This window comes from Strix uralensis, chromosome 2 (genome assembly GCF_047716275.1).
Source record: "Strix uralensis isolate ZFMK-TIS-50842 chromosome 2, bStrUra1, whole genome shotgun sequence".
Lineage (NCBI taxonomy): Eukaryota > Metazoa > Chordata > Aves > Strigiformes > Strigidae > Strix > Strix uralensis.
In genome coordinates, this window is record NC_133973.1 from 111524622 (window position 1) to 111551811 (window position 27190).

Consider the following 27190-nt stretch of genomic DNA (forward strand, 5'->3'; position numbering starts at 1 on the left):
CTTTCTCTTACACTCTCAAAACAATTTTAGGTCTAAAAAAAAAAAAAAAAGGAGGCAGGAAATTTTCCCTCCCCCCATCTCAATGAAGTACACATGAAGATCATTTCACCCATCACTGAAATATGAATGCTTTTATAGTATAGGATCTGACAAGTTCCAGCCTTATTTCTGACCAAAGGCTGATTTGATATTGATGTTGATGAGATAATAAAAACTGTACTTGTCCATAGTATGTGAAAATCTCTAAAACTGAACCTTAGTTGGTCTTTTACAAAATATATATCCTCCTTAATTTTGGAAACAGAAGAATAATGCATTATACTAATGAATGGAAGAAATTTGGAAATTGCAACATAGCTACTATACTGATGAGCAATGAAGTAAAACCCTTACACATTCATATAAAAGGTGAGTGAGAAGATATATATAAAAAATAATTTTCAGTCAAGTTTAGTACCATGTCCTGCATAACAATCACAGCAAGATCAACATTTGTCTATACATTTATAAAACCTGACTGAAAGCAGACTCTGAAGAGATAAGGTGTAAGTTTTTTTCTGGTCCTTCACTGGAAGGTACTTATTTCCTGTAATTAAAAAGATATAATTTACAATACTTTTACTTCTATTCATAATAACAGGATGTATAGTAAGTACAGCGTATTGTTTCTCAAACTAACCTTAAGAATGACAAAATCTGTTTTCATGACAGGAATAATGTTTTAGTATTGACATGTTTAAAAATATCATTTGTATAACATAATAAACACAAAATATAGAAACTATTTTAATTAAATTACCTGGCTTGTGGCAAACCATAGCTGGTTCCTACTCCAACACGTGGTAAACTGTACACAACTTTTTTCACTGTTGCTTGGTCAGGAAAATTAAACATAACAGAAGCTAAATGAAGAAGAGAAAATACGGACTAGTAAACCACCTGCAGAAGTATGTTTCTCCACCTGCATATATTTAAAAAATGCTCTTTGGTTTTTATTTAGGAAGAGAAGTCAGTTCCACTTTTATCCTCCTGAAGATCCAAGTTAGAACAGAAACTCCCAGCATACTTCACACCTATGTATCATTAGCTGGTTAACGGCTTGGTAATAAGTCTCCCCTTTTGCAGAAAACCTGAGTAAGGTATGCTTCAGAAGAACCGCAGCTTACCATTAACCCATGTAACCTTTTATCAGGCTGGGAAACTGTTCAGTAGATGGCATGGCATTCGGTCTTCTAACTGGTGCATTACAAAAAAGAGGACCAGAAATTGTTTAATTCCCTCTCCAGTTTAAATCAAAACTTACATTAGAGCTCCCTGGGGCAAAAGACTACTGACACACCTCACCAACCATTCAACTGGGATTCAGAGTAGCGCACAGAAAAAACTGAGTGGATTCATTTATTGATCTGGTCCTTTTTACTTTAACTCAGTTTATAATTAGAAAAGGAAATATCCTTTTAGATATTTCAGTAAAGTATTTACAGAAAATGAAGGAGAGGGGTAAGATCATAGAAAAAGCAAACTTCCTAACAAATATTTGAAGAATTTACCAATTTCAATGATCTGTTTTTATAAATAAATCTCACTGCTGCACAGAAATCAGTGAGATTGATTTATGTGATTGATTTTAATACAAAATGCAATGAATACATGCAAGAGTAAGCATTACTGAACACAGACATAAGCACTTCACCAAAGGAAGCACAGAGTTTAAATTCTAAGATTAATAAGTAACACACAAAATAACTACTAGTACATTTTAATGCAACAAAATAAACAAAGACATACTTCTGTTTGCCATAAACACTTCCAAAGCTGTGTTCTGGAGAAGATAACGTCTTGAAAAAACAGCCCGAATCTCACTGAACATCCATTTTCCATGAAGGCCTTCTGTATAGGCAAGGACCTTTAAAGAAAGTCAAGGTGACAGTTATCAGCAGGAGTTTTTCATTAAAATATTGCATAAGAACATAGTAAACTTAACCCATCAATGAAGTACAATTAAGTTATCATATCTCTTTAACACTTAAAAACCGTGAGTTAAAACATGAACTTAAATGTTTTTAAAAAATGCAATGAAGTATAGCTTTTAGAAGAGTATCAGTAAGTACCATAACCTGATATTCCTAAGACCTATTTCTTATGAGTCACATCAACTTATTTTCCTCAAAAACCCACAAACTCTACAAGTAAGCATAGGCTAATGGACACAGTTGCAATTATGCTTAGCTGTATTTTCTTCCAACAGTGTGCATGACACAGTTGTCAGTTATGTATTGCATAACAGATTTACTTCTGAGGCTATGTGCAAAGTACAACCAAAATAATATCATTTGCTATTCACATCCATTTCAGGGTCATAAATTAGATCTCCCTCCGTTCCATTAATAAATACAGAAATTAGCTATAACAGTATGTCAATACAATAATTTTTCTGAAGTTAAGTACATCTAATATTCCAAACCATGAACAAAATTTAAAAATTTGTATTTTTGCATTTTAAAATTAATGCAAAAATATTTTAAAATAAAGTAGTTAAAAATCAGCAGTGCTTTTTCAGTTAGTAAGTTTCTCAGTTGAAGTTATTGGTCTAAGATGAGATACTAGTACTTAAATGATCTTTTTCAATCTTTCACTGTTCTGGATGTTCAGGAAAACAGACAAAAAGACACAATTTACTGAGGTAACAGCTTTATTAACTAATTTCATCTGTGAGTTATCATTCTAGCAGTATCATGCATTGTAGAACAACCCTTTTCCAATTCTCCTCATCAGCTGGAAGGCTGCCTTCAGCCCTCCACCTCTGCTCAAGTGGGTTTTGCCCATAGCTGAGACCCTGACACTTCATCCTACGAGGAGTTAGTTGTTTGGTATGGGGACCATGCCCTCACTACACCCAGCTGCATTTCTCAGGCTCTGTAGACTGTGCCTTCCCCTAGGCTGCAGTCACTAAGAGAGTTGCAGCCTCAGTGAAACAATGAAATGCAATGAACACCTTCACTAAAGGGAAATGCAAAAAGAAGATTTCAGACTGGAGAGACTACTTCTCTGTTCACCATTAGTTACACAGAAGCTGTTGGTATACCAGCTTGCGGTGCTTTAGTCACTCAGTTGAGGTCTTTGCTTTCTGTAATCATGACCTCCCCCAACTTCTGAATAGGGAAATGTTAGAGAGACCATATGTTGCTGCTGTCAACGATCCTTCATGCTTGAGGTAACAGAAATTTTATTCCTTCAGCTTTTTCACTGATGTAGCTTCAAGTTAGTAACATGTCTTCATATATGAAAAAGCTAATTTAAGTTTGTACACTTGGTGTTAAATGAGTTCCATGGATTTTTGTTAATTTGTTCTCCGTAACTTTTTTCTCATAACCATGATGAGTCTATTTCGGAAATGACAGTAACAACAGCAGCAATACAAATGTGCTTCAGCACACTGAAGAGCATTAAATGTTAGTTCTGTCCTTGACAAAAACTGGACAGAGGAACACACTGTCTGTAATGTCTACATGAGAAGTTACAGACAAAACTTAGAGCAACATTGTGGCTGATGGTACTGTTTCATTCACCTCAGCTCTCCACACTAACTAAACACAGCCCTGAATAAGGGAAGGGGCTTGATTTCTTTGAAGATCCCCCAGACACATGGAAGAGACTATACACTCCCTCCATTCAGTCACAGGCCAGCTGTGGAATTACTACTTCATATGCTAAATTCTTGCAATGGTTAAAAAATCTGCACCTTATTTTTAATTTGAACTCTGTTGACTTTAGCTTCTAGCCACTAGATCTCGTGACACCTTTTTTATATGAGATTAGAGTGTTCTGGTATCAGATAACTTTTCCTTGTGTCAGTAATTACAGACTCTGATCCAGTTACTGCTTAGATTTCTCTTTGATGAGCTAAATAAACCAAATTTTCCTTCAGTCTTTCATTGAGATCAGATGCTAGGATACAGGTGGTATCGTGCATGTGAAATTCAGATGGTTAAGAACAATGACTGTGAAGATTTCAGCACCCTTCTTCTTTGAATGTATTCTGCTGCTATCTGATACGTAATTTTTGTAAATACATGGGTCCTTAAGACACAGAGAGGAAACAGGGAGGAAAACACTCAAGTTTGAAAAGCTAAAAGATGAGAACAGTCTCCAGAGAGAGGAGTTTGAAATGTATATAGCTGTAACCAGATCTACAGCAGTCAGCAGATTTGCTAAAGAATTAGTTCCTTGACAAAACACCATGCTTCAGGAATTCACATTTTGTTTCAAAAATGTTTCTAGTTGTCCTACTTTTTTCTAAAGAAAAATGTTTAATACTAACTATATCCTCTGTATTAACATTTTAGATGATTCACAGTAATACATTTCCAATGTTTTGATATATACCATAGTTTAGTTATTATAGATCAACACTAAAAGCACATTGTATACTGACCACACACTGGTTGCCTCTTTCTTCCTCCTCTTCTTACTCAAGTATAAAGCAATTGTAACTTCATAGAGTTACATTTACCCCACTATGAAATGAATGACTTAAGATAGCACTCCATTAAAGCAGTAGAAAGGATAGGAAATCAGAGGAAAGGAAGGAGTCTATAATTCAATTACTGTCCTCAATTACACTCTTCTTAACTGTCTATTAGTCCTACAAATATCAGATTATCATGTTGATATCAAATCATCTCAATTATTTCGGTATTTCTGTTGTATTGTTTTCCTGTACAAGATATACTACCCATTTTTGTCATCCTCCATAATATTCATCTAACACCATTTTCAACCGATGCATTAAACCCTCCGTCATTAGGTATCTACAGTTCACAGCAGAAGTTACTGACACTGTTGCAGAATTCTTTCTTCTCGTTAAAACAACCAAAACAAAGTAATTTCATTTTTCTGAGTTAGAATCCTTTAAAAGGTTTATACTTTTGTTTCTTATTCCAGGATGATTTTTAGCATTTCACTTTTTCATATCACATGAATGAAGTCCTGGCTATTTTACGTTTTTTACAGACTGCACGTATTGTATATTTTATTATTCATAAAAGGATGGAAATAACCACTTCGTTCACCAAAAGACACTGGAATTATGTTACCTAGTTATCTGAAGCCAAAATTACCATGTGCTCCATCCAATATTTCATTGTTGTTTATATTTAGAGTCAGTGCTCGTTATTTTGATAGCTTTATGAGTTTTTCTCCTAAAAACAGTTGTGAAGACTTCTTGTTCTAGGCATGTCTTAATGGTTGAAACTTCATGATTAAGCATGGAATTCTAGATATGTTTCAAATAAGCTGTTTTTTGTAAAATAAAAATCAACCAACAATGTCTACATGTGAACTGAGCACACTCTTCATTTTTCATATCGGCTGCAATTGTTTGGTTTAAAGGTTACTTCTCCTTGTAAAACCCTTTCATTTACTCAGAAGTATGAGTATGTTTTAAAGATAGTAATAGGTCCACTGGCCAGATGGTAGACCAAGAATAAAAATTTGCTAGGATACACTGCAGTAAGATGAAGCTGTCACCTTAACAGGTGAATGAGAAGTCTCTAAATCTCAGGGTTCTGTAATATGGAAAAACATCTATTGGAACACTTACTTAGATTAGATTAGTAAAGCAGCTTGGGATGTTCAGATGGAAAGTTCTACAGAAAAGAAGCAGAACCATTACTGAAGTGCTTTCCTACTTGGCTCAGATATGAAGGCTCCATTATTTTAATTTTATTTCTGAGGTAATCAAGATATCTACTTTTTTTTTTTTTTTCCAATTAAGAGTCAAGACATTTTTAATCATAAACCTACTTCAGTAATTATTCAATTATTGATAACGAATTAATTGTTAATTAACAGCTGGAATTTTGAAGCACTGCATTAACCAGAAGATCAGAAATACTAGTTTCCATTATGCTAGAACCCCTGATAGATTATGTCCACAAGTGAAACACTTTAGTATTGAGGCTTATTTTTGCTGCTTTATTCCATTTCTTGGTATTTCATAGCAACAGACACAGCATGTAAAAGGATACTCTGGTCCTTTTCTTTTGATTATTGCTTTTGGAAATGAAATAATTACAAAATCAGGTGCTATAAGGAAATCAAGGAAAACAACCTGTACAAGTCTTATCTATTCTCAGTCACTAACTTTATGGTAAGAATGGTCACTTCTCCAGCCTGTTGTAAAGAATTGTTGCTTACTGCTTGTATTTTGCTCAGTATTTTTTTAAAATAGCCCTTTGGGGTGATTCACCAATGCCTATGTATGTGAATTTAATCTACTAATTTTCAGTGGGAATTCATCATTTGTCTTTTAGAATCAGATTTCTGGTTCATGGTATTTTAATTCTAACCTGATTCCTCAATGAAAGTATCAGTTGCTACTTGTAACATGTAACATCAATTGATACTTGTCTAGCTTTGCTTATATCTAGTGCAAAATGCATATATACATTAACATAAAATATAACTTTGTTGTTGTGTTTTATGGGGTTTTTTATTTTCAAAGCACTTATTCCCTGATTTCCTTCATTATTCTTTACCATTTGTACTAATAATGTCAAACAACAAGAGCAGTAAGGGACATGGTTGCCTTGCACTTATGTATAGTAGAGCTGGTTAATTTTTTGCTGCATTTCCACAGATACATTCCAAAGTTCCTATAGATTTTTTTTTTTGCACAGTCTGAAAATGATCCCCAGAGTCATGCTTTCTGAATAAAATGGCCATTTCCTGAAATTAAATGCATTTTTTTTCCTTTATCAATGACCAGAAGAACTTCCAAGAATAATGTAATTTTGCCACTGAAGATAGTTTTTCATTTTACAAAGACAGTTTTATCCAGTGCTTTAGTGTAGCTACTCTTATCTGTAACCTGGACACCACTATTTTAGGTAGAACATTAAAGAAAAGAGCTCTGGCATGTCCTTAGTTTAGACATCAAAATCCCACTTCTTCAACTTCAATCTTTTGCGTTTCAAAAAAATTATTCACTCTGCATTTTAACAGATTTGTCTTGACTGAGTAAGGTCTAGTGGGATGCTCCTGCATCCTGGTGGCCCAACTCAAAGCAACCCTTCATCTTTTTATTTGATTCAAAGGTTTGGAGACATATGCTTAAAAGCAATGTATTGTATATTCACAATCTGCCCCTCCAATAGTCCACTAACCTTAATAATTTTTTAACATCTCTCTATTTTCCAGTGTTTTAAATGTTCTGAATTATATGTGTCCAGTGATACAATTTTCACCAAACTCAACACTGGCAATTATAGCTACAACTAATTTATGTATTAACTATACACTGTACCCTTTTTGTCTTTTTTTTTTTTTTTTTTTTTTTTTTTTTAACTAAGCTTGCAAAGCTTCCAATACAAAATAAGCCCTTGTCATCCCCATATACAGTGGTCCTTTTGTCTGAATAGGATTTTTGTTTGTATTTCATTCCTCGTTCACCATCACCAACTTTTGGAAAACAGATTACCTGCAAGAGCCAACTATAAGTCTATCTATCTCATGTGTCCCAAAAGACAGAAAGAAGAAATCTTGGTTCATTTCAGTTACACTGCAGTCCTGACACCTATGTTATCAAAATGAACAAAAGTAAAATAGCCTTGGTGTTCCAGATTTCCAGGTCAGGAGCTCACATACAGTTTCTCATGACAGACTTTTCTGTGAATACAGTTGCCAAGGAGAGAAGAGAAACCCTCTGAAGCTCCCTCGACCATCCTTGTCAAATGAATATTTAATATTCCCTAAGGTTGAGAAACTGTTTTTTACAATGAAATCCTGTTGTGAACTTTGAAAAAAAAAAAAAAGATGTATTTTTGTCGGTCTGGCACTACCCTCCTGAAAAATAACCAAACATAGTTGTGATGGGCATGAACTATCCAAAAGGTTCTGCTTGGGTCTTTTGCCTCTCTATTGTCTGGTGGAAACTATCTCCTGCTTTCTGTATAAAGCGAGCTCAGAGGTCCATAATGAAAAAGTTAAAATCTAAATCTGTGGTCACCTCATCATTTTTTGTATATGAATAGGCAGGAAAGAAAACAAAAAAGATGCCAAGGAAGGGAAGAAAAAATAAATTATCATTGTGGGAAAAGCTACTACCCTTTACAGTTATAATTGAAATAGCAAGCAATAGAGCAATAGTACGCTTCAGTCACAGAGCATCAGTTGATTTCACATTAACCATTTCATAACAGCCTGGTAACCATAAAAGTCATGGAACTTATCTGGTTGTGCTGGGTTTGACTGGGATAGAGTTAATTTTCTTCATAGTAGCTAGTATGGGGCTACATTTTGGATTTGTGCTGGAAACAGTGTTGATACTGCAGAGACACATTAGTTATTGCTGAGCAGTGCTCACAGAGTCAAGGCCTTTTCTGCTTCTCACCCCACCCCACCAGTGAGCAGGCTGGGGATGCAGAAGTTAAGGGACACAGCCGGGACAGCTGACCCCAGCTGACCAAAGGGATATTCCATACCATATGATGTCATGCTCAGCATATAAAGCTGGGAGGGATGTTAAAAGTTATGGCATTTGTCATCCCAAGTAACTGTTTTGCATGATGGAGCCCTGCTTTCCTGGAGATGGCTGAACACCTGCCTGGTGATGGGAAGAGGTGAATTAATTCCTCGTTTTGCTTTGTTTACGTGTGCAGCTTTTGCTTTACCTATTAAACTGTCTTTATCTTAATCCACAAGTTTTCTCACTTTTACCCTTCCAATTCTCTCCCCCATCCCATCAGGGGGGAATAAGTGAGCAGCTCTGAGGGGCTGAGCTGTTGACTGGGGTTAAATCACGGCACTGGTACATTCCCAACATCAGTGTGTTATAGGATGCTTCCAGATTTGCAACCTCAGCACTTAAAAGAAGATGCCTGCCAGTGAAACATGGAGTACTTCACAAAAACATATCACAGTGAATAGATGTTTCATCAGATAGCTGTCTAGAGCCAGCTACAGAAGTGCGGTTATGCACCTGACCCAGGTACACGATAGGTATTCAGAAAATAATTTAGCATCACTGTACACTTTTAGAGGTTAGAAACACATGAAAACAATTACTAAAAATCATTCTCTCCTGTCGGGATTTGGATTTCCCTTTTACAACTGTTTGCTAGCATCTCCATTTGCTTCAAGGAAAATTTGAAATTTTGAATGCAGTTCTTCATCGGTTAAAAAACATGGTTCCTGTGCACATACAGCAAACTTTCTTCTCCAGAACCATCTAACAACACGGAGCTCACTACGAGTACGTGGCAGACTGCATGATTGCTTCATGTATTCTAAATACAGTTTGAAATGACAGACATTAATGGCATGGAACCAGACTCTTAGAGTTTATGAAATACCATATTGAGTAAGCATTATGTAATTTCAAAATGTTTGATGAAGTACTGAATATAACTTTCAGATTTAGCAGGAAAAATATGCATACACTGTAACAAGGGATATATCATGTTAAGATATGTAAATGCATAAAGAAAACATTTATTAAGAAATTTCAAAATCAGGTAAGTTCAAATAATGAAACACCTTGTATTCTGCTTTTCTGAAATGGAAAATTGAGAATGTAAGTAGACAGAAGGGCCAATTCAAATTCATTTAATATCCTAGTGTTTGACTGAGTTCTTACTATTTTCTTTTTTGGTATACATTTAAGATACTTCAAGAACATCCTTTTTGCCTAATAGTCACATAAGAGTAAACAATTCTAAAATCTTATCAAAATACCACGTTATCATTTTTTCTTTGCATACTTTGGTCTAGTAAAACATTCTCAATTTCTCTTTACATTAAGATCTGCTTTCCCCTTCTTTATAATATGTTTCTATGTAAAATGTTTCTTTATTTGTAAGCTTTAAAAGCTTTCCTTCAAGTAGCTCTTTGTGATACTATACTCTGCAGGATGAGTTGAGTATTATGTGCCATTATAATTTCTCCATTCACATCAGTTTTAAAAATCTTTTTTAGAACTTTTTTTAAAAATAAATATTGGCACTCCTGCTTCATTTTTCTCCTCCTCTTCAGGGATCTAAAAAATGCAGATATTATTTTTGTGGTTTTGGGCTTTACTTCCTTGCCAAATTTTCTCAGCTTATACTTCTACTTCCAATGTTTTTTTAAGCTTTCAAGAGGCCCCTTTTCTTGAAACAGAACATGAGGTTCTGTTCACCCCAACCTTTTTTAAATTTGATTTCTCTGGTCAGCATACCTCTTCAGTATCCATTAAAACAATGCCCTCTCAGCTGACAGGAACTGACGCTCTTATTCCCACATTCATTTTCAGTCATCTGAAAAATTATTTGAAGCTGGCCCATTTTCAGGCCATTTTCCTCTTTGCATTGGTAAAATGGTTTTGCATATTGTGATTTTGTGTTTGAGGGAAGCAATGGACAGGATATGGGGACTTCTTGAGAAGCAGCCGCAGTAAGGTTATTAGAGTTAAAAAAACCTTGCTCCTAGATACGGAAACACTGTTGCTAAATGTTAACATCTGGATTAAAATAATCTAAAGAGAATATTTTATGTACTCTAAATGCATTATTTCTAGCTCTGCCTTTGTGAAACACCCATGCATAGTTTTAAATATAAGGATAAGTGGTACTGACGTGGGAAAAAAGCGAAAACAGAATTCTGAATAATAATTATTATTAATCATTCATTTTATGGGCATTACACATCTGTGTGCCTTTGCATGGTTTCCCTTCTATGCAACATGCAAACAGATTGTCAATTTAAGAGAGCCCTAAAATGCCAGCAAGGGACTGAAATTCTTTGGAAGAGTAGTATCAGGAAGAGGTAGGTAGCAGATTTAGACATTACCACTTTAGAAAAGGGAGGCAGAGGCCTTTTTTAGGCTCTACTTCCAAACTACATTCCAACAATTACTGTTTTAAGCAGAAGTTTCAGCTTATTTAAGGATTCTAAAACCGGGAATAAAGCTGATGGTGCCCACTGGGTCAAGAGCACATGTGAAGAAGCAAAAGGTAAATATATTCTAGTGCCACAGAAAGCCATATTAGAGCACAGTCCAACTCAAAACACAGAGGTTGAGGAAACAAATATTGGGGCAAAATCTGAAGTAGAAAAGCTCAATTAGTTCTAGTTAACAACAGGATTGAAGCAGATTGTGCCTGTTACCTCACAAGGTTTAAGATGATTTTGTGTTGACTTTGGCAACAATGGGATATCTGACTAAAATCTAGTGAGAAATCTCAACAGAACTGTTGTTTCCATTCTCACTCTACATCTCATGCTTAGAGATTAATCCAAACAGGCGAATAGTGATCTCAGTATTTACAGTCAAATTGCTCTGAGAAATTCTGCCTCAGCACCACATTCAGTGAAATGCAATCAATTTTTTTCAATTAGAACTGTGTAAATTACATTTTCAGTGGTGTGGACAAGCCAGAACAGACATAAAATTGATATGATCTGAGCAAAAACTAGAAATATTTTTCAGGATTAAAAATGGAGAGCTTGTTTTTCTGTCAGCTGGTTCATTCTGGATCTCCTTGGCAAAAGTAAAGCTATGGAAAGAAAGGACTTGTAATATTCACAAATCCAGGGAGAAGATAGTGTTGATAAATGCTTGTAACTTGAAACCAAAGCTGGACATTTATTCATTAAATAGTTACTTGACAGAAAAATTCAGTTTTATTAAACTTGAAACAGTGGTGGATTTGACAGAATTTCTGAGTTTTAGCTGAGAAAAGTTGCAGGACTAGATTCAAACACCAGCACGAAAACAAACAAGTTCTCTGTTGCCTAAAGTGAGAAGTTGGGATAGGAACTCACATTCAGTTCCCTTTTATCTCAAAGGTATGTGAACCCAAATGACATCCTTCCCCAAGGGTGTTGCCAGCTCCACCTCACCGCTGTGCTCTCCATGAGCAGCTCGCAGCTGGAGGAGTGTTCCTCACTGGTCCAGGACTGGAGGAGTGCTCCTCACTGGTCCAAAATGGACAGTGCATGAGTGAGCTGCGTCAGCTGCCTCAGCTGTGTGCTGCCCCAAGAAATGGCAGTGACAAGCAGCTCCTCACAAGCTCCTGCACATGTACGACCAATTAAACAATTGAAAGGGAAGCTCCCTGACTCCTGCCATGTTTTTGTAGGGATTGCAAAGTAAGCACTGCTTTCTGGTCATAGTTTACCAACATACAAGGCAACCTGCTCCCTTCAAACATAGGAAAGAAGTGAAACAAGACTCCCTGGTTTTCAGGTGAGTGTGCTGACCATCCAGTTATTGGAAAGGACTAGAAGAAGCTCACGTTCTTCTACATTCTAAAATTGTGTCTTTGGGAGCTTACTCCATCCTCATGTGCAATAGTTTTCCCTTTGCACTAAGTGACTCAATCAAGTTTTAGGACTCAGCAAAAGCAAAAAATGTAGGAATAGTTTGAAGAATAAAGAACGTATGGTATCCACAAGAATGTTATGCGTTCTTTCCCAAGAATAAAGCCATCACAAAATCCTCGGGGTCTTTTTTTTTTTTTCTAGAACTTGCATACTGATATATTTATTCAAAAGTGCAATGCCATAAAAAGTATCTAAAGACTCAAATGCACCATGATGCAAATCCTTAACATTATAATAACTGAAGACACTATAATTGGTCTTAAGAAAAGTGTATATACAGAGTTTTGTTAAACATTATGCATTTCCTACCACGTGACAGGTAGAAAGATAGGTTTATGTCCCTCTTTTTACAGATGTGAACTCGATGTCCTATAGAAGATATGTGCAAGTGTCTTGGATTTTAACAGTTTCACTTTTGATTTACTCAGTGCAGAATGCACATGATCTAAGATCTATAAAAGTAATTAGAAGACAACATTTTTCCTACTACAGAGCTTAATTTTTTTAAGTTTCTGTTCCTAATATCTCATCCTTTATAAGATTGACAATAAACCAGTAATACTTTGTTGTTAACTTCATACACAAAAGCTGTTTTATTAATCCCAACATTTGGGAATATAATTGGAGTAATTTCTACTACTGAAATTTTAGCAATAAATTTAAAATTTATTTTTATCAGCAAAAATATATATATGAATTTATAAAGTGATAGATATTATACATCTACAAGACCCTCACTATCCCCAAACTTTCTGTATTACAGTTTGTAACAGACAAGCATAATCCTCAAGAAATTCAGAATTCTACAGCTGCCACATGCTCAGCTGTGCCTAGAAGTGTGGGGTCTGAAGCACTAGAGACTCCTGGAAGTCAGTTTGCTTGGTGTTGGAATTTAGAGCAGATTCAGGGCTACTCTATGTTATGTCAACTTCTAATGTCCCCAGAGGACAATTACACTGCCTGTGAATTATGATGAACATACATCAAAATATCTTCATTTCCTGATATATTGCCATACCAACTGATTCCTTATTAACCCACTTAAAATGAGTTTAAGATGAGTTTCTTTTGCACTACTGCAGAAGACAAGGAATTATAGCACTGGAAAAGACCTAATCCACAGCAACCAAAATTCTACTATACCTTTTATTATTATATATGGAACATTATCTCATATTACTAAGTCTGTGCAAGGAAAGAATAGCAATGTTTCCTCTGAGAATTTTAACTTGGAGTGCTTGCAAACTTCCTGGTGTAACTAAATAATAATTTAATTAGTTTGCATTTCATTACACATTTTGCTTTATTATTTCAGAAGTACCTATACATTCTATATTTGCTTTAAGGAATATTTCTTTTTATCAGATACAGTAATTAAGCACTGAAAAATAAATCCACACAAAATATAAAAACTGCAGAAATTAATATGTATCAAATATAAACTGAATGTAGAAACCCCATAAATTATTTTTATGTCAATAACTGGAGCCAAGTTTACACAATATTTTTAGTACGTGCATTCTGTATATTCTATGTGTATTTTCACATAGTTATCAGCTTGTTTAATGTGAACAATGTAAAGGTCAAAATGATAGATAGATACAACTTTTTTTGGGGTCTAATCCTATACAAAAAATTCTCAAGAAAACTAGGAGGAATTTTAAGAGTCTACTCAGCTGGCTACCAAAAATGGATTCTGGGGCACACATATTGTCTTCTGATGTCTGCAATAGATAGGGGAAGAAGTGCTATAGCAGATTAAATATACAGTTCCCTCCCCTTCAGATTTCTAGCCAACTGGAATGTAAACCTGCATGTCATGAATTTGGGCATACTCACAGTCTTTCCTGTGGTGAACTCTAGGTTCCCAGTATGAAATTACTGCAACACCTGTCAGCATATGGAGACACTTTGTGTGAATGTGCCTCTGTTTTTATCCACTACAAGCTACTCCACCACAGAAGGTATTTAGATTTTATGGACTTCTGGGTACTATGCAACTATGAAAAAGTGCGCCAAACCCAGTTGAAGAGGGTTCCTTCATATAGCCTCAATTAATTTATTCTTAACATTTGTTTAATTTCAAAAAATTATTAATAAAATGGAATTTACCTCAAGCTTTACAAAGAGATTTGATATTTCCACTTTTTTTAATAGATTACAAAAAAAAAAAAATTAATAGATAACAACAGCCAGCTATTCAAATTCTACTATTAATCTAGATTCTTACCTTTCTTTTATGGGGGTAACAGGCTAATTGCTTTAGTAGACAATAAACCCTATTAACTTGTATAGACAGATTACTGCCTGTACTGTGATTGGTTCCATTCCTACCACCATTAAGTCTGGATTTGATGCATATCACATTCCTTCTAAAGAATACAAGCACCCTATGTAATAGTCTATCTCTGATATTGCAAGATGCATCTTTTCTTTGTAGCTGAGTATCCCAGCTCATACTGTTTGGAGTAGAAGCTGAGAGTACTGAGCAGCCAGAGAGCTCAGCATCTTGCAAATTTGCTTTTCTTTCACTGAAAGCCAAGGAAGTCAGATATAAAGAGAAGAGGGAAAAAAAAAAAAAAAAAAGGAAAATTAAAAGCCAGGAAAATGAATGTTAAAACATGTCTTAGCTCTCTAACAAGCAATGCTGTTCAATGTATACTGAAATACTGGCAAACATACAGTGATCCTCAGGCTGGCTTTATTATTATGAAGTTCCTTCATTTTAGAAGTTTTTTGCATGTGTACAAATTTGTGAGTGAAAAAGAAAATGGTACAAAAGGATCATATAGTTTAATTAAATGAAGCAATCATAAGAGATTTTAATTCAACAGTTCAAAAGTTTACAGTGACCTTCTAATCTCACTGTGTAAAACCAGAGAGAAGTCTGCTAATTGCTATTGTTATTGTAATTGTTATATGACTATTTTTGGCTATTATGCACAAAACAAAAAAAACCCACCAGCCAGTGGATACATGGACACATAGCTATAAAAAGAACCTAGTTTTGTTAGTAAGACAGTCTACAATGAAATATTTGCTCTTCTTCATTTACATTACAGGGAATTAATGACGAAACCAAGCTAAAATAAGTCACCACTCAACTTTTTAGCACAAGGATGGGGTACTTTTAGAGCAGTCCTTAGAGAGAAAATCCAACACATGCCATTTGAGTGTTGCTAACTAATCCTCACTCTGCTTCTATTTCTTTCTATGAACTGCAATACAAGGTCCAATAGACAGCCTTAGATGCGTCTCAGGTCCAGTACATGCTTTTCAAACTTAATCAAGGGAATATAGAAATGTATATAGAAAGATGAAAGTGTCTTTGCCTTTATACGTATTGGAAAAAAAAAAAAAAAAAAAAGAAGAAGAAAAAGCTGGGGGAAAATAAAAGTGAGATGTTTCATAGGGGAAGGTTAAGTCTGATGCTAATGCTTATTTAAAATGGTGACAGTCTGGAGTAGTGAAGCCTTGCTGGGCTGCTTTAATTTCTCCCTGGAATAGCTCTCTCCCAACCTTCGGCAGCACATCAAAGTCTCTGGAGCTCAATTAAAATTGGATTATATTGAAATGGTCTATCTATGGAACTGTGTGCTCACTAACACTTTTCTTTCAGTAATACTCCAGATGACAGTTGCCCATCCCAATTTAAACAGTTGTCATAGAGACCATGAACTAAAGCAGCAGTAACTAACAATACAAAGGAAAGGTAAGTGGTAGGATTTCTGTGAATGAAGGGCTTGGTTTCCAGCCACAGTGCTCACACTGCAAGCAGCTAAATGCAGAAAACATAAAAGGCTGTAACGCTCTCCACAGTCCTAAGTAGAAGGGCAAAGTAAGCGAAATAGTAAACATTTTCCTTTTTTTCCCAGTAGCTAGAGAAGTGTTTTACACACCAGCGTATTGTAGCTACCTAAAATGTCCAGAATCAAGTGACACTCCCTCAGAAAAACATCAGGTAACCCTGGAGTCAAACTACAGTCACCAGTCCATAAATTAAAGCGGTCAATAGGTACTTTAGAATTGCAATAGGAAAAATAGGGTATCAAGTGTCTTTTTCTTTTCAAAAATATTTTATAGGAGATTCTTTAATTATAGACAATGTACAAATCCTTTGTCTTTATGATAAAAATCTAAAATGAAGATCTGATATAAATCTGTAAGAAACTCAAGAGTATGTTAACACTGTGACATTCAATGTGCCTAATGCTTTCAAATAACTTTATTACTGGTTTTAACTGTTTTATAATCTACAGCCACGTAGATTTTTGATGTACTGAACTAAAGCCTGACAGTACCACCTGAAAACTCTGGCAGTTTCCAAAATATCCAAAATAACATAAACAGCTCACATTTCTGGCAGCACCAGACAGCAATGTATTTAACAGTGTAGATTGCTAGCAATGATACTATTTTCTCATGTAGATGGCATGTTTCTGGCACTATAAAACTCTTAACCTTTCTTGTAATTGGCTTATTGAGAGTCCCAAGGTTGTTTTTTGTGCCATTGGGCTGATCACCATGGAAATGAACACTTATTGCTGTTTCACTGTAGTGCTCTATTTTTCTTCCAAGCCCTCCGCAAGCATCCTCCCTGCTCTCCTGGGAAGGCAGTGTTAGGATTTTGAAGCAGCAACAAGGCAGAGTGCAAAGAGCGTAGGCCAAAGGGGAAGAAAACAAAAATGTGTCAGAAAATCTAAAAACTGCACAGATCAGAATTTGTCAAAACAAGGCCTTGCTTTAAACCAACAAGAAGGGCCCTTACAGCTTGGGCCTTGACAAAGCGTGGCCTCTTTTTTTTACTTTATTATTATTTTTTTTTATTTTTAGCCCAGCTGTAGAAAACACCATCTAATGAACCTGTCTGGGGCTGCTGTCCCCATCCTGTCAGGCATGTCAGGAGATGACAAGCACTGGGGACAGGCCGCCGCCAGTCACAGACAGGCCTGCCAGCTGGAGAGTTCAGCCCCAATCTAATCACACCACCAGAAAATAACTTTCACGCTTGCAGCCTGACAGGATGGGCTCAAGGAAAAGAAAAAGAAAAAAAAATTAGGATCGAAACAATGCTTTTTGTTTCAATTACATACCATATTGGGGGGCAAAAAAAAAGAAAAACACTTTTTAAAGCTGCTAGCACTTCATGCTGGTTTCCATCAGTGGAACTGTTTCTGTCTTTCCTTTAATGAAAAGAAGACCAATAAAAACATTAATGCCAGCAGTTACAGAAGAAGTGAAAATGAGACAGTATTTGCAGTACCTAGATATGCTTTTGTTGCATTTATTGCTATGTATACACACTCTTTTCCAACATATATATAGATACAAAAATACCTGCAACCATTGGCAGAGCTACACTTACAAAAATGTATGACTGATGGTATGTGCTTTTATTATTTCAAAGAAACTGGGTTCATTGAATAATATATCTCTTCACAGCCATCACTCTAGAGTTTGTATTATGTCAAAGTACTAATGGTGAAGGTGTTAGTGCTTCTGAAATGGTAATGAATATTCATACCTAAGAATAATAATTCAAAAAAAAGTATTAGAGCCCACAGCCTCAACACTGGTAGTTCTTTCCTATTTACACACAGACCATGAATAAATAAAAAGGAAAGTCTTGAACGTGTACCTTCAAAGGGGCTATACTGAAAAGGCAGTAGTATACTGGTAGGCATCCTATCTTTCTCATTCAAAAATTGCCAACACAGATCTCTGCTATAGAAATTTAATAATCAAAAATTGCTAATGTAGATCTCTGCTCCAGAAATCTAACAATCAGTAAATCCACAGAAAGAGAGGCTAAAAATTATTATTTAAAAAACAAAAAAAGTAATTCCCCCAACAAGCATTAAAACAAATTATTAGGTCTAGACACAAACAAAATTACTTAAAAATACACATTCAGCTGAAATGAAAGTGCAAAGTGTCAATTAAGTGTACCCTATCTACTCCTAAATGTAAAGCAAAATATATTTCTCTTCTAGTACATGCATCTTAATATGTACATCTTAGTAAACAACTGCATTATCTGGAGGGTAACTGGGATGGCAAATGATTGGTTCATGTAGTACTTAGTAATTATTTTAGAAAGAAATTATGAATGAATGTAGGTCCATCTAATCCCTATAAAATAATAAAAAATTAAGATTTGTTATTGCATCCTGCCATTCATTCACTCTCTGCTGACATTATAGATGTCAGAAAGTCTGTTTAAAAGCTTGCTATCTCTATTCATCTTTGTTTCTGGCATGAAATACAGACTATAATAATCTTGTCAAGCCCACATTTAGACACTAATTCATGACCCTCTGCTACAATTTAGAGAAAATTCATACATAACCCTTTTAAAACAAACTATGACCCCAGACAGAAGGGTAATATCTAGATCCAGCTGCCAAATATACGCTGACTAAAGCCACGGCCATGCTGATGTTTCTGTATGGATGAGATGGTCCAAACCAGTAAGATGTATTAATTTTTTTTTAACCTAAAGACTAATCAGATAGGGTTTTTTTTCCATTTTGAGATATTAGGTATTCAATTAGGCATCATCTTACTTTCCTGGAAAGAGAGAAGTAATCATCTCTTTCAATATTTAAAGACTATGGCTAGAACTGTGAAAAAGAAAAAAGAAGTTGAGACTGGATGCAGCCCCCACTGCCCATGCCAATGAGAAATGGGGACCCTCAACTTTTCAGCAAAGCCTAAAACTCACCATCAGGGACCCAGCCTGCAAAACTTATGCAGGAGGATACATAGTGGAGCTGACCATTACTCAAAACCTATCTGTAGACTTGGGAGGACAACCTCAAACGGAAGTGGGTTACTGCATACATACAAATGAAAACATCTTATGGGAGCAGACTAGATACAAATGCACTTTTGCAAGGAACCTGGATACAAATGTAAATATACTTCAACCTACAATCCCCTAACCATGTTTGAAATCTGAAAAATGAGACAGTAGAAGCAAGTGCTGTCACAAAATCTGTTAGTATTTTGATACATATGCTACCTAGATTACAAAAATCTTTTAGAGAGCAGGAAATAAGAAACCTGTTTGGGTTTTCTTCCATGTTTTAGGAATTTTATTTTGATTAATTTGATAAAGAGAACGGAGAAAAATATGCTTATTATTAGGGAAACAAAGGTATGCCATACTGGTCATGATGACAGTAAACTAGCTGCCAGCTCTGCGTGTTGAAGGCATAGATTGACATGATGAAAGGCAATGACATTGATAGATTTCCTGTCTCCTATATTTGGTATTTTCATATGACTAGTTACAGATTGATGCAATGTCTTATCTTCATTCATATACACAGGGATTACTACATTGACCAAAGAAATGCAGTCAACTCCTGTTGATTTAAGATGTGGAAACATCATCTAATATCACACACGAGTTGGGTCATGAAGTGGTACAGAATAGTGCACCCACCTGAAAGGATAGAAATTTCTGCTAGACAGAATGTAATTATTAAAACTGTAATTTTCTCTGAACATCAGCATTACCACCTTTGTTAATAATTAAATGTACTGCATAAATTTAAAAGCCTCCAACTGAAAAAAAAAAAAAAAAGCTGCTCTATCTGAAAACAATGGTAATAATTAAAAAAAAACCAAAACCCACTGATTTGAAGCAGCATTTCTACAGATTTTTTTCTCATAGAGAGTATCTTTCTCAAAACCACCATGTATTATTTTATCATCAGCTTACACACTGCTGCTTTATGGTGGTATTATTTAATTTATTTCATTCATGTTGAAGCAGAGAGCTCTAGCCTCTTGACCCCAATTTTCACTTAAAGAAACAAATTTCTTTTTTGCAAACTAACTCAATTTTTCTCCTGTCAACCTTTAGCCTCACTTTAAAATATTAACCTTTTTCCTATCATGATAAGCATCCAACTTTCTTCTATCCAAATTTAATGTTAATCACCATATCTTATGATAATGTTATATTCACTTTTAGCTACCTCTGTCAAGCACACAGAAGTAATTTAAATCTATACATCCTCTTGGAATGTAGTAGCACTTGAGCATTTTTGTACATGCTAAAACTGCACAATACCCTTTAAAAAGCAGTATTTCTTTTGAGTATTTGCATTTTTCCATTTTGTATTCTAAAATGGTAGCTAAAAGATGTGTTTCTCCTTTGAAAACAGAACAGGAAACTGAGACAAGGCTGAAGATACACTTAACAGAGAGCAATGCAAAATTATCACAATCGCTTGCCTGCCTTTTCTGCCAAAAATCATTAGGCAAAATGAAGATACAGCAGAATTAGGGAGAGGAAGCCTGAACTGGAGGGAAATTTTGCCTACATTTATTTTGATGCTATCCCACCAAACTAATTGAATGAGCTGTATCAGTGTTGCTGACAGAAAAATCCACTTTATATAAAATACTGTAAATAATTTAAAACTTCCAACACTACAGAAAATAAATTAGAGAAATTTTTACATCATCTTTCTAGAAGCAGCATCTAAATAAGATACATTAGTTATTATAAATATTAATGCTGATTTTGGACTTGTTTGCAGAAATGTTGAGTGCTCTAAACAGCTGTTACCTTTGGAAGTTTGAAGCAGAAGCTGCAAGTACTTCAGAGAGTCCAAATTTGTTTTTACACACAGGTGCCCACTATCAGGAACCTATAGAGTGACCTTACTTGCTTTTCCCATGGAAGAGTGTTTCACCCATGTATAAGGAACTGCTGAGAAGAAACACCTATTTGCTCCAGGAGGAAGACTAGATATGTACATTTCTCCTTCCTGGTATTAATCACTTATCCATAAGAGCCCATAGTATTATTCATTTAAAAGATTACAAAACATAAACAAAACAAGGCCATAATAATTTGTGAAATACTTCAATGAATGAAAACAGTGACCCTCTCTTTGGCCATTTCAATCTTCCAATGCAACTGTACAATACTGACATGAATTTCCTACATCACTGCATTGTAGCATGTTTACCATGGAGAATAAGGTAGTCAGGATGTATATTAAAAAAATCTAGTGAGAGCACTATTCTTGGAAGAGCTTTTTAAAAATCAGTTGGTTGCTGTTGGAACAGCTTTCTCTACCAGCAGGAAAACTTTGGGTATTTTTAATATTTATGGAAAAACATAAAGTTTTTACAATAGAAAATGTCAACTAGTTCAATAAAAAAACCACTTGAAATACTTTTTGTCATTTTATAGTGGAATGAATCAACAAATATGACTTTTCAAACTTATTATTAAAAACTTAGAATATGGGAAGACTCAGTCTGGTCCTGCTGAGGTCTTTATGACACTGAACAAAATACTCCTAAAAAGATTCCAATTTTTTATAAGCTTACACCAAATAACACCAGGAAGTAACATTTTCCTACCTCAGTATAGAGAAACTAAATTGATCCTAACGAAGAGTAGAACAACCCAATACGTATTTTACATGAAAACATCACTTCATGTAAAGAAGAAAACCTGCTTATGGGTAATTGCTGTCCCAGATGTATCAGGCTCTGACAATAATGAGCTCGTTTGTCCACTAGAGGGCAAGGAGGTGGAAAATTAAAATATTGAACTGAAAGATTACATATTTCAACAAATATTTCAAGTAAAACTCCTGATAGTATAGACAATAACATAACAGAAACACAATTAAAGTTAGCTGGAACTTGTATTCATTAACTATCGGAATTTTCCTCTGTGATAAATGACCCCATTCGGATGAGGATGGCAGTACTTTTACGCCTCTGGAACACACTAATGTCTAAGGATTTTCATGGACATTAAGCCGCAAAAGGTTTGATCGGAATTGCAGAGCTGCTTGATTTTAGAAGGACGGGGCCTTCTCCAAAACCCACTGAAATTATTCCAGGTCTTTCCACTGATTTCAGTAGCTTTGGATTGAAAGGAACTCTGATCAGAGAAACATCACTAAAAAGTGGGGGAGCAACCCTAAACACCACAAAATGGAGAGAGAGTAAAAAAGTAAACACATCACTCTGTTCAAATGATTAGGTGCTAAAAGAAAGGAGGGCCACTGGACAGATAAAACATAACCACAATACCCTGCTCTTTTACAGTATTACTGCATTCTGTAAATACATGCAGAAAGGAGGTGATGCTGTACAATGAAGGCATCACTATGTATTGTCAGGATGTCCCTCTGGTTCCCTGGGCAAGAATTACTCCTCAGTTTAGTATGAACACATCAGTTCAGATACTTGTCCAAAACTTTCTATAAAGCCAGTTTTGCACAGTCTGTGTGTTCCACCCTGCTTAGTTCAGGCCATGTATGAACAGTCTGGGTGTAGAAGAATGAGATCTCTTTTATAAAAATTAGTCAAGCAAAATCATCAGAGAATCTCATTGTCAAGCTGGATTCTCTCCTGGTTGCACATAATCACCAGTAACTGTAAGCCACCTGAGGCGTATGCCACATGTTGACATTGTAAAATTGAGGTGTACAGAATTTTCAGTAGACTAGTAGGTCAACCAGTAGAGAAAAAAATGCAAACTTGTTTTTGTTTGAATTTTCCCTGCAAAGCTAAATACATTTCTTGGTGGCTTAGGTTAAAGATAAAAGTCATGAAAAATTCCACTGTGCTCTTTTGAGCATCACTACTCATAGCAAAATCAAATCTCTGGAGGCAAAATGCTTTCCTCTCTACCTCCTTCCCCTTTCTAATACACAGGCTCAATAAAGTCAAAGAAACATTACACTGAGCAGTGATGGGACAAGGGGAACACAATTAGATTCCCACTTTCTCCACGATTCTTGATCAGTTCTGCAAGATATTACACTGCTGAATACAGGAACAGAATAGGCCAACCTAGGGGAAAAGTATTGCTGATGGACTGACTGACTTCCCTCCCTCAGCACAACAGAGGTGGGTGTGAGGACCAGTATCTTTCCACCCTCTCACAGAGTGAAAAATTTACCATGTGTTCTGGGAGAAGATTTTGCTGATGCTAAGCAGTCTAACCACTAGCACTGTGGCCAAATCACCACAATACGAATACAATTTTTTATTTAAATTTAAAATATAAGATACAAGGCTGACATTAATCTCTCCAGTCAGATAACTTGCGTAGCCTGAATTTGCTTTAGTAACAACTGCTTTGAACATTAATAGCAAAACTCACAAGGATTATCTGATCACTGCCATTATCTATTGATTATTATGTCTTGATAATGGCAGTGATTTTAGACTTTTAAACATAACTGTATTATATACTATGAACAAGTAAAATCCACAAAAAGGAACGTGATCTGAACTATCAAGCACAGAAATGTGTTCTGCCTGTAGGATGACCCAATTTCTAAGTTGCATTGTTCAGGCAGGTCATTGTGATAGATATTGTGATAGATCTAAGCATGAGATCCTGTAGATTACTAAGAAAAGCTTTGTAATGAACCTGAACAGAGTCCTCTGGTCCTGTGAGGCTCCTCACAGCATCATTTGATTCCTGGGCAGCACAGCATTCGCTCTGCTGAAACAACCTTCTCATATTCTTGTTCTCATATTCATTGCTAATGTATCAAAGCATAACACTGAACAAAATTGCTATCTACTCTTTTCACACACATATTTTTCAATGATCGATAAACATACAGCAATAAAGTGCAGCCCCCTCCCAACCTAACCCAGCTCCCAACCCCCTTCTGTCCTCCAGTACTCCTCTCTGTTTATCTTGCTATTATGCATGAGGTAGCAGAGAAAATCCTTCTCCCCCAGTGTTTCGGTTTCAGTCTCTGCCAGTGAGTGAGCCTGTGCTGTTGACCTTAGCTATTCTTTCTGAAATCCTGTATATGAGCAGTTCAGTTTAAGAAATACACAACTTTATGTAATCAAACCCAATTTTCACTACTAGAAAAAACAATCAAGCGAGGCATATTCCTCACTGGTATTTTTTCTTATCAAACTGCAGGTTTTCATCTGTCTCCCTTACAGTACTAAGTTCCTAAAAAACCTCCTTTATTTTTCCCTAACAGAAAGGAGCTGAGAAATGAATTTCCTTCCCTTTCCTTTGGTGTCAAAACTTTTGAATAATTTTTATCAGTTAAGAAAAAAACCCAAAAAACCAATTTTGTTTACTTCATCAAAACCACTCCTTATCTGAAATAAACACAGAAAAGAAAATCAAAGTAGCTAAATACTTTTTTATATCTATGAAGGCTTAAAACCCAGAATACATTCTTTGAATACAAATAATTATATGTTCTTAATTATCCAGGTCCTTGACAATTCTTTTGAAACTAAAATGTACAAAGAGAAAACATCATTATCAGGGGAAAACATTTTATATCTATACAATATTTAAATATTTTTTAAAAATTGTATTATATACCAAGATTTTTAAAAGCAAATGGAATATTTTTAAAACTATATTCTGCAGTAAAATCAGCTGCTACTTGAAGAATGTACAGAAAATAAGGATAGTAATTGAATTTATTGACCCAGTGATAACTCTGAGTAAGCAAAACTTGACTTCAACAGGAATTATACTTGAGTTAACACTGCAGGATTGGTCTGCACAATTGCCAAATGACTTCCTGTTTCTTCATCTTGTATATTAAAACCTAGTAAAACCTTGATACCTTGACATAATTCTATGTTGTCACTAACGTTACAGGACACTCCAGCTTGCCTTTGTGCTCGGAAGAAGCCCTTCTGCTGACATCTATTATGTACAGTCTGCTTACATTTGCAACTGTGCAATGCAAACAATGCATAGGGAATGACCTGTTCAGTTCTACACCAGCAACAGATAAAACTGCCAAGTTTGGAAGCACAATTAAAAACAGTAGCTGTGACAAAAAAAAAGAACATCCCACCAGCTTACTGTTCTGACCACAGGAAGACTCCAGGAGAAATAGCTGTTGTGTGTTTACGGAAACAGGGAGGTGACTAAAAAGTGCCCTGTCAGTTTTCAGCTCTGTCTTGCCAGCTGCATTAAAATGCAGCCCTGAGCAATTTTTTTTTTTTTTTTTTTTTTTTTTTTGTCTGGAATTTCAGGAGCTGAGAGTACAAAAGAGCTGATGAGCAATGAATGCTTCACCCTTCCTCAATTAATCTTGTCTCTCTACCTTTGCTTTTGCTTTCCCTCTACATGAAGGTAATAATGACACCCTCATCCATTATCCTTTTATCCCTGTTATTCTCGTGAAATTGCTTAATAATATGTTACAGATTCGTCTTCACTCACATAATTCTTCCTGTCATTTGCAGTATATCATCCTGCAAACATACAGCCCACTTTCACTGGCCGTTCTTTGAAGATTATTGTCAGTGACATCTTCAGGATGCGTTTGGAATCTGGAGCATCATTTCCGTTGCGATGGGGAATTACACTGACTTATCTGTCATTGCCAAAAGCACAACAAGCAATTCAGTGTTAATGCAAAGGTAACACAGGTTTTTATCATGCCGCCAGAACAAGAGCTCTTGTAAATTTATGCTAATATGGCCCTTTTATAGTTTAATAACCTCCTCCCTTACTGGAAAAAGGGGCACATGCACACGCACGAGCACACACATGCACACACACACGCACCCACACATGCTGGTAGTTTAATAATCTGTGTCACAGTGTGGTAGGTAATTTGTAGCTGATCCTCTTGTAATTATTTATTTTAAATCTTTTTATGAATGCTAATCTTATATAGTACAGCGGATCTCCAGTTTTGTTAGATACACAGAAATTGTAAGAAGCAACTGAACAGCTTCTAACAGTAGGTATCAACCATAAATAGTTCCCACAACACAAATTCCCTATTTCTCAACAAAATAATAACAGATCAGTTTTTTTGGTTGACTTTTTTTTTTCTTTCTTTTTTTTTCTGTAAGGCTATGGCTGCTGATTCCGTTTGCCTTCCTCATCAAGAAATCCACAGTACTAGAAATGAGCCCTTCTCCCTGATCCAGGGTGGCATTCCAGAGGGACCCTGGCGATCCTGCCTGCATGCCAAATCTGACAACACATGACAAGCCGGTCGGCGTGCAGTAATTTGACTAATTATACCGGATTAGAGCATATTAATGCAAGCTGTTTTCTCCAGAGTTAATGACCTGCTGACTGGGTTCTGTAAGGCCCCACTAGGTCTACAGACAGCTAAAAAACAAAACCCTGCTTTCTAAGCCCTCGTCATTTCGCATCAGCAAATGAGTATATCAAACTACTGAGCAGCAAAATTCAAGCGACATTTTGTGTGCTACAAACCCATACAGCCTTCCCTAACTTTCCACCTCAAGGGTTTCTTTGATATAAAATTAAAATCTACTTTTTTCTTATTTATTTCCTTCCTGCAAGGCAGAGTCCAGAAATTGAGGAAGATTTTTCTTTTCTAGATTTTCCCCCCATTTTGTATTAATGAGCACAGAGAAGAGAAAAATAACTTATGGTCACTGTAATACTGCCATGTGATTTAATTATTATGTTAAGTTTCTACACTTCTCAAATAATTCAGTACTATAAACTTTATGAAGTGATGTTCTCAAATTAAATGTGTTTTTTTAGGAGGTTACACTCCTTGGGATAATTATTTTGGGATTGATTTTTTGTCTACTTTTTTACTAGCTGAATAACTTTTTCATAAAGAGATTGTCTGTTGTTTTAAAATATTTTAAGTGAATGAAAAATATTTTCTAAACTTGAACTGGATTGTTTAAAAATAATTTATTTGTAAATTTTTGCTGGTTTTAAATACAGAGTTTTAAGAACATAATCATTTTGACAAATATGAAACAATGGGCTGAAACTAAAGTTTTTTCTCCCAAGAGCCATGGATAACCTTTAGCAACATGACAAGGGCTTTGC

General features: G+C 35.5%; 1 protein-coding gene across 12 annotated transcripts in view; it reads right to left on the reverse strand.

Annotated features, from left to right (window-relative positions):
• Positions 1-27190, reverse strand: part of NBEA (neurobeachin) — a 514855-nt gene that overhangs the window by 103633 nt on the left and 384032 nt on the right. For all 12 annotated transcript variants that reach the window (XM_074859829.1, XM_074859824.1, XM_074859821.1 and 9 more), the window contains 2 exons: positions 1789-1906; positions 800-902 (listed from right to left, as the gene is read on the reverse strand). In XM_074859829.1, coding sequence (XP_074715930.1) covers positions 800-902; positions 1789-1906 — 221 coding nt within the window. The remainder of the gene's footprint in view (positions 1-799; positions 903-1788; positions 1907-27190) is intronic.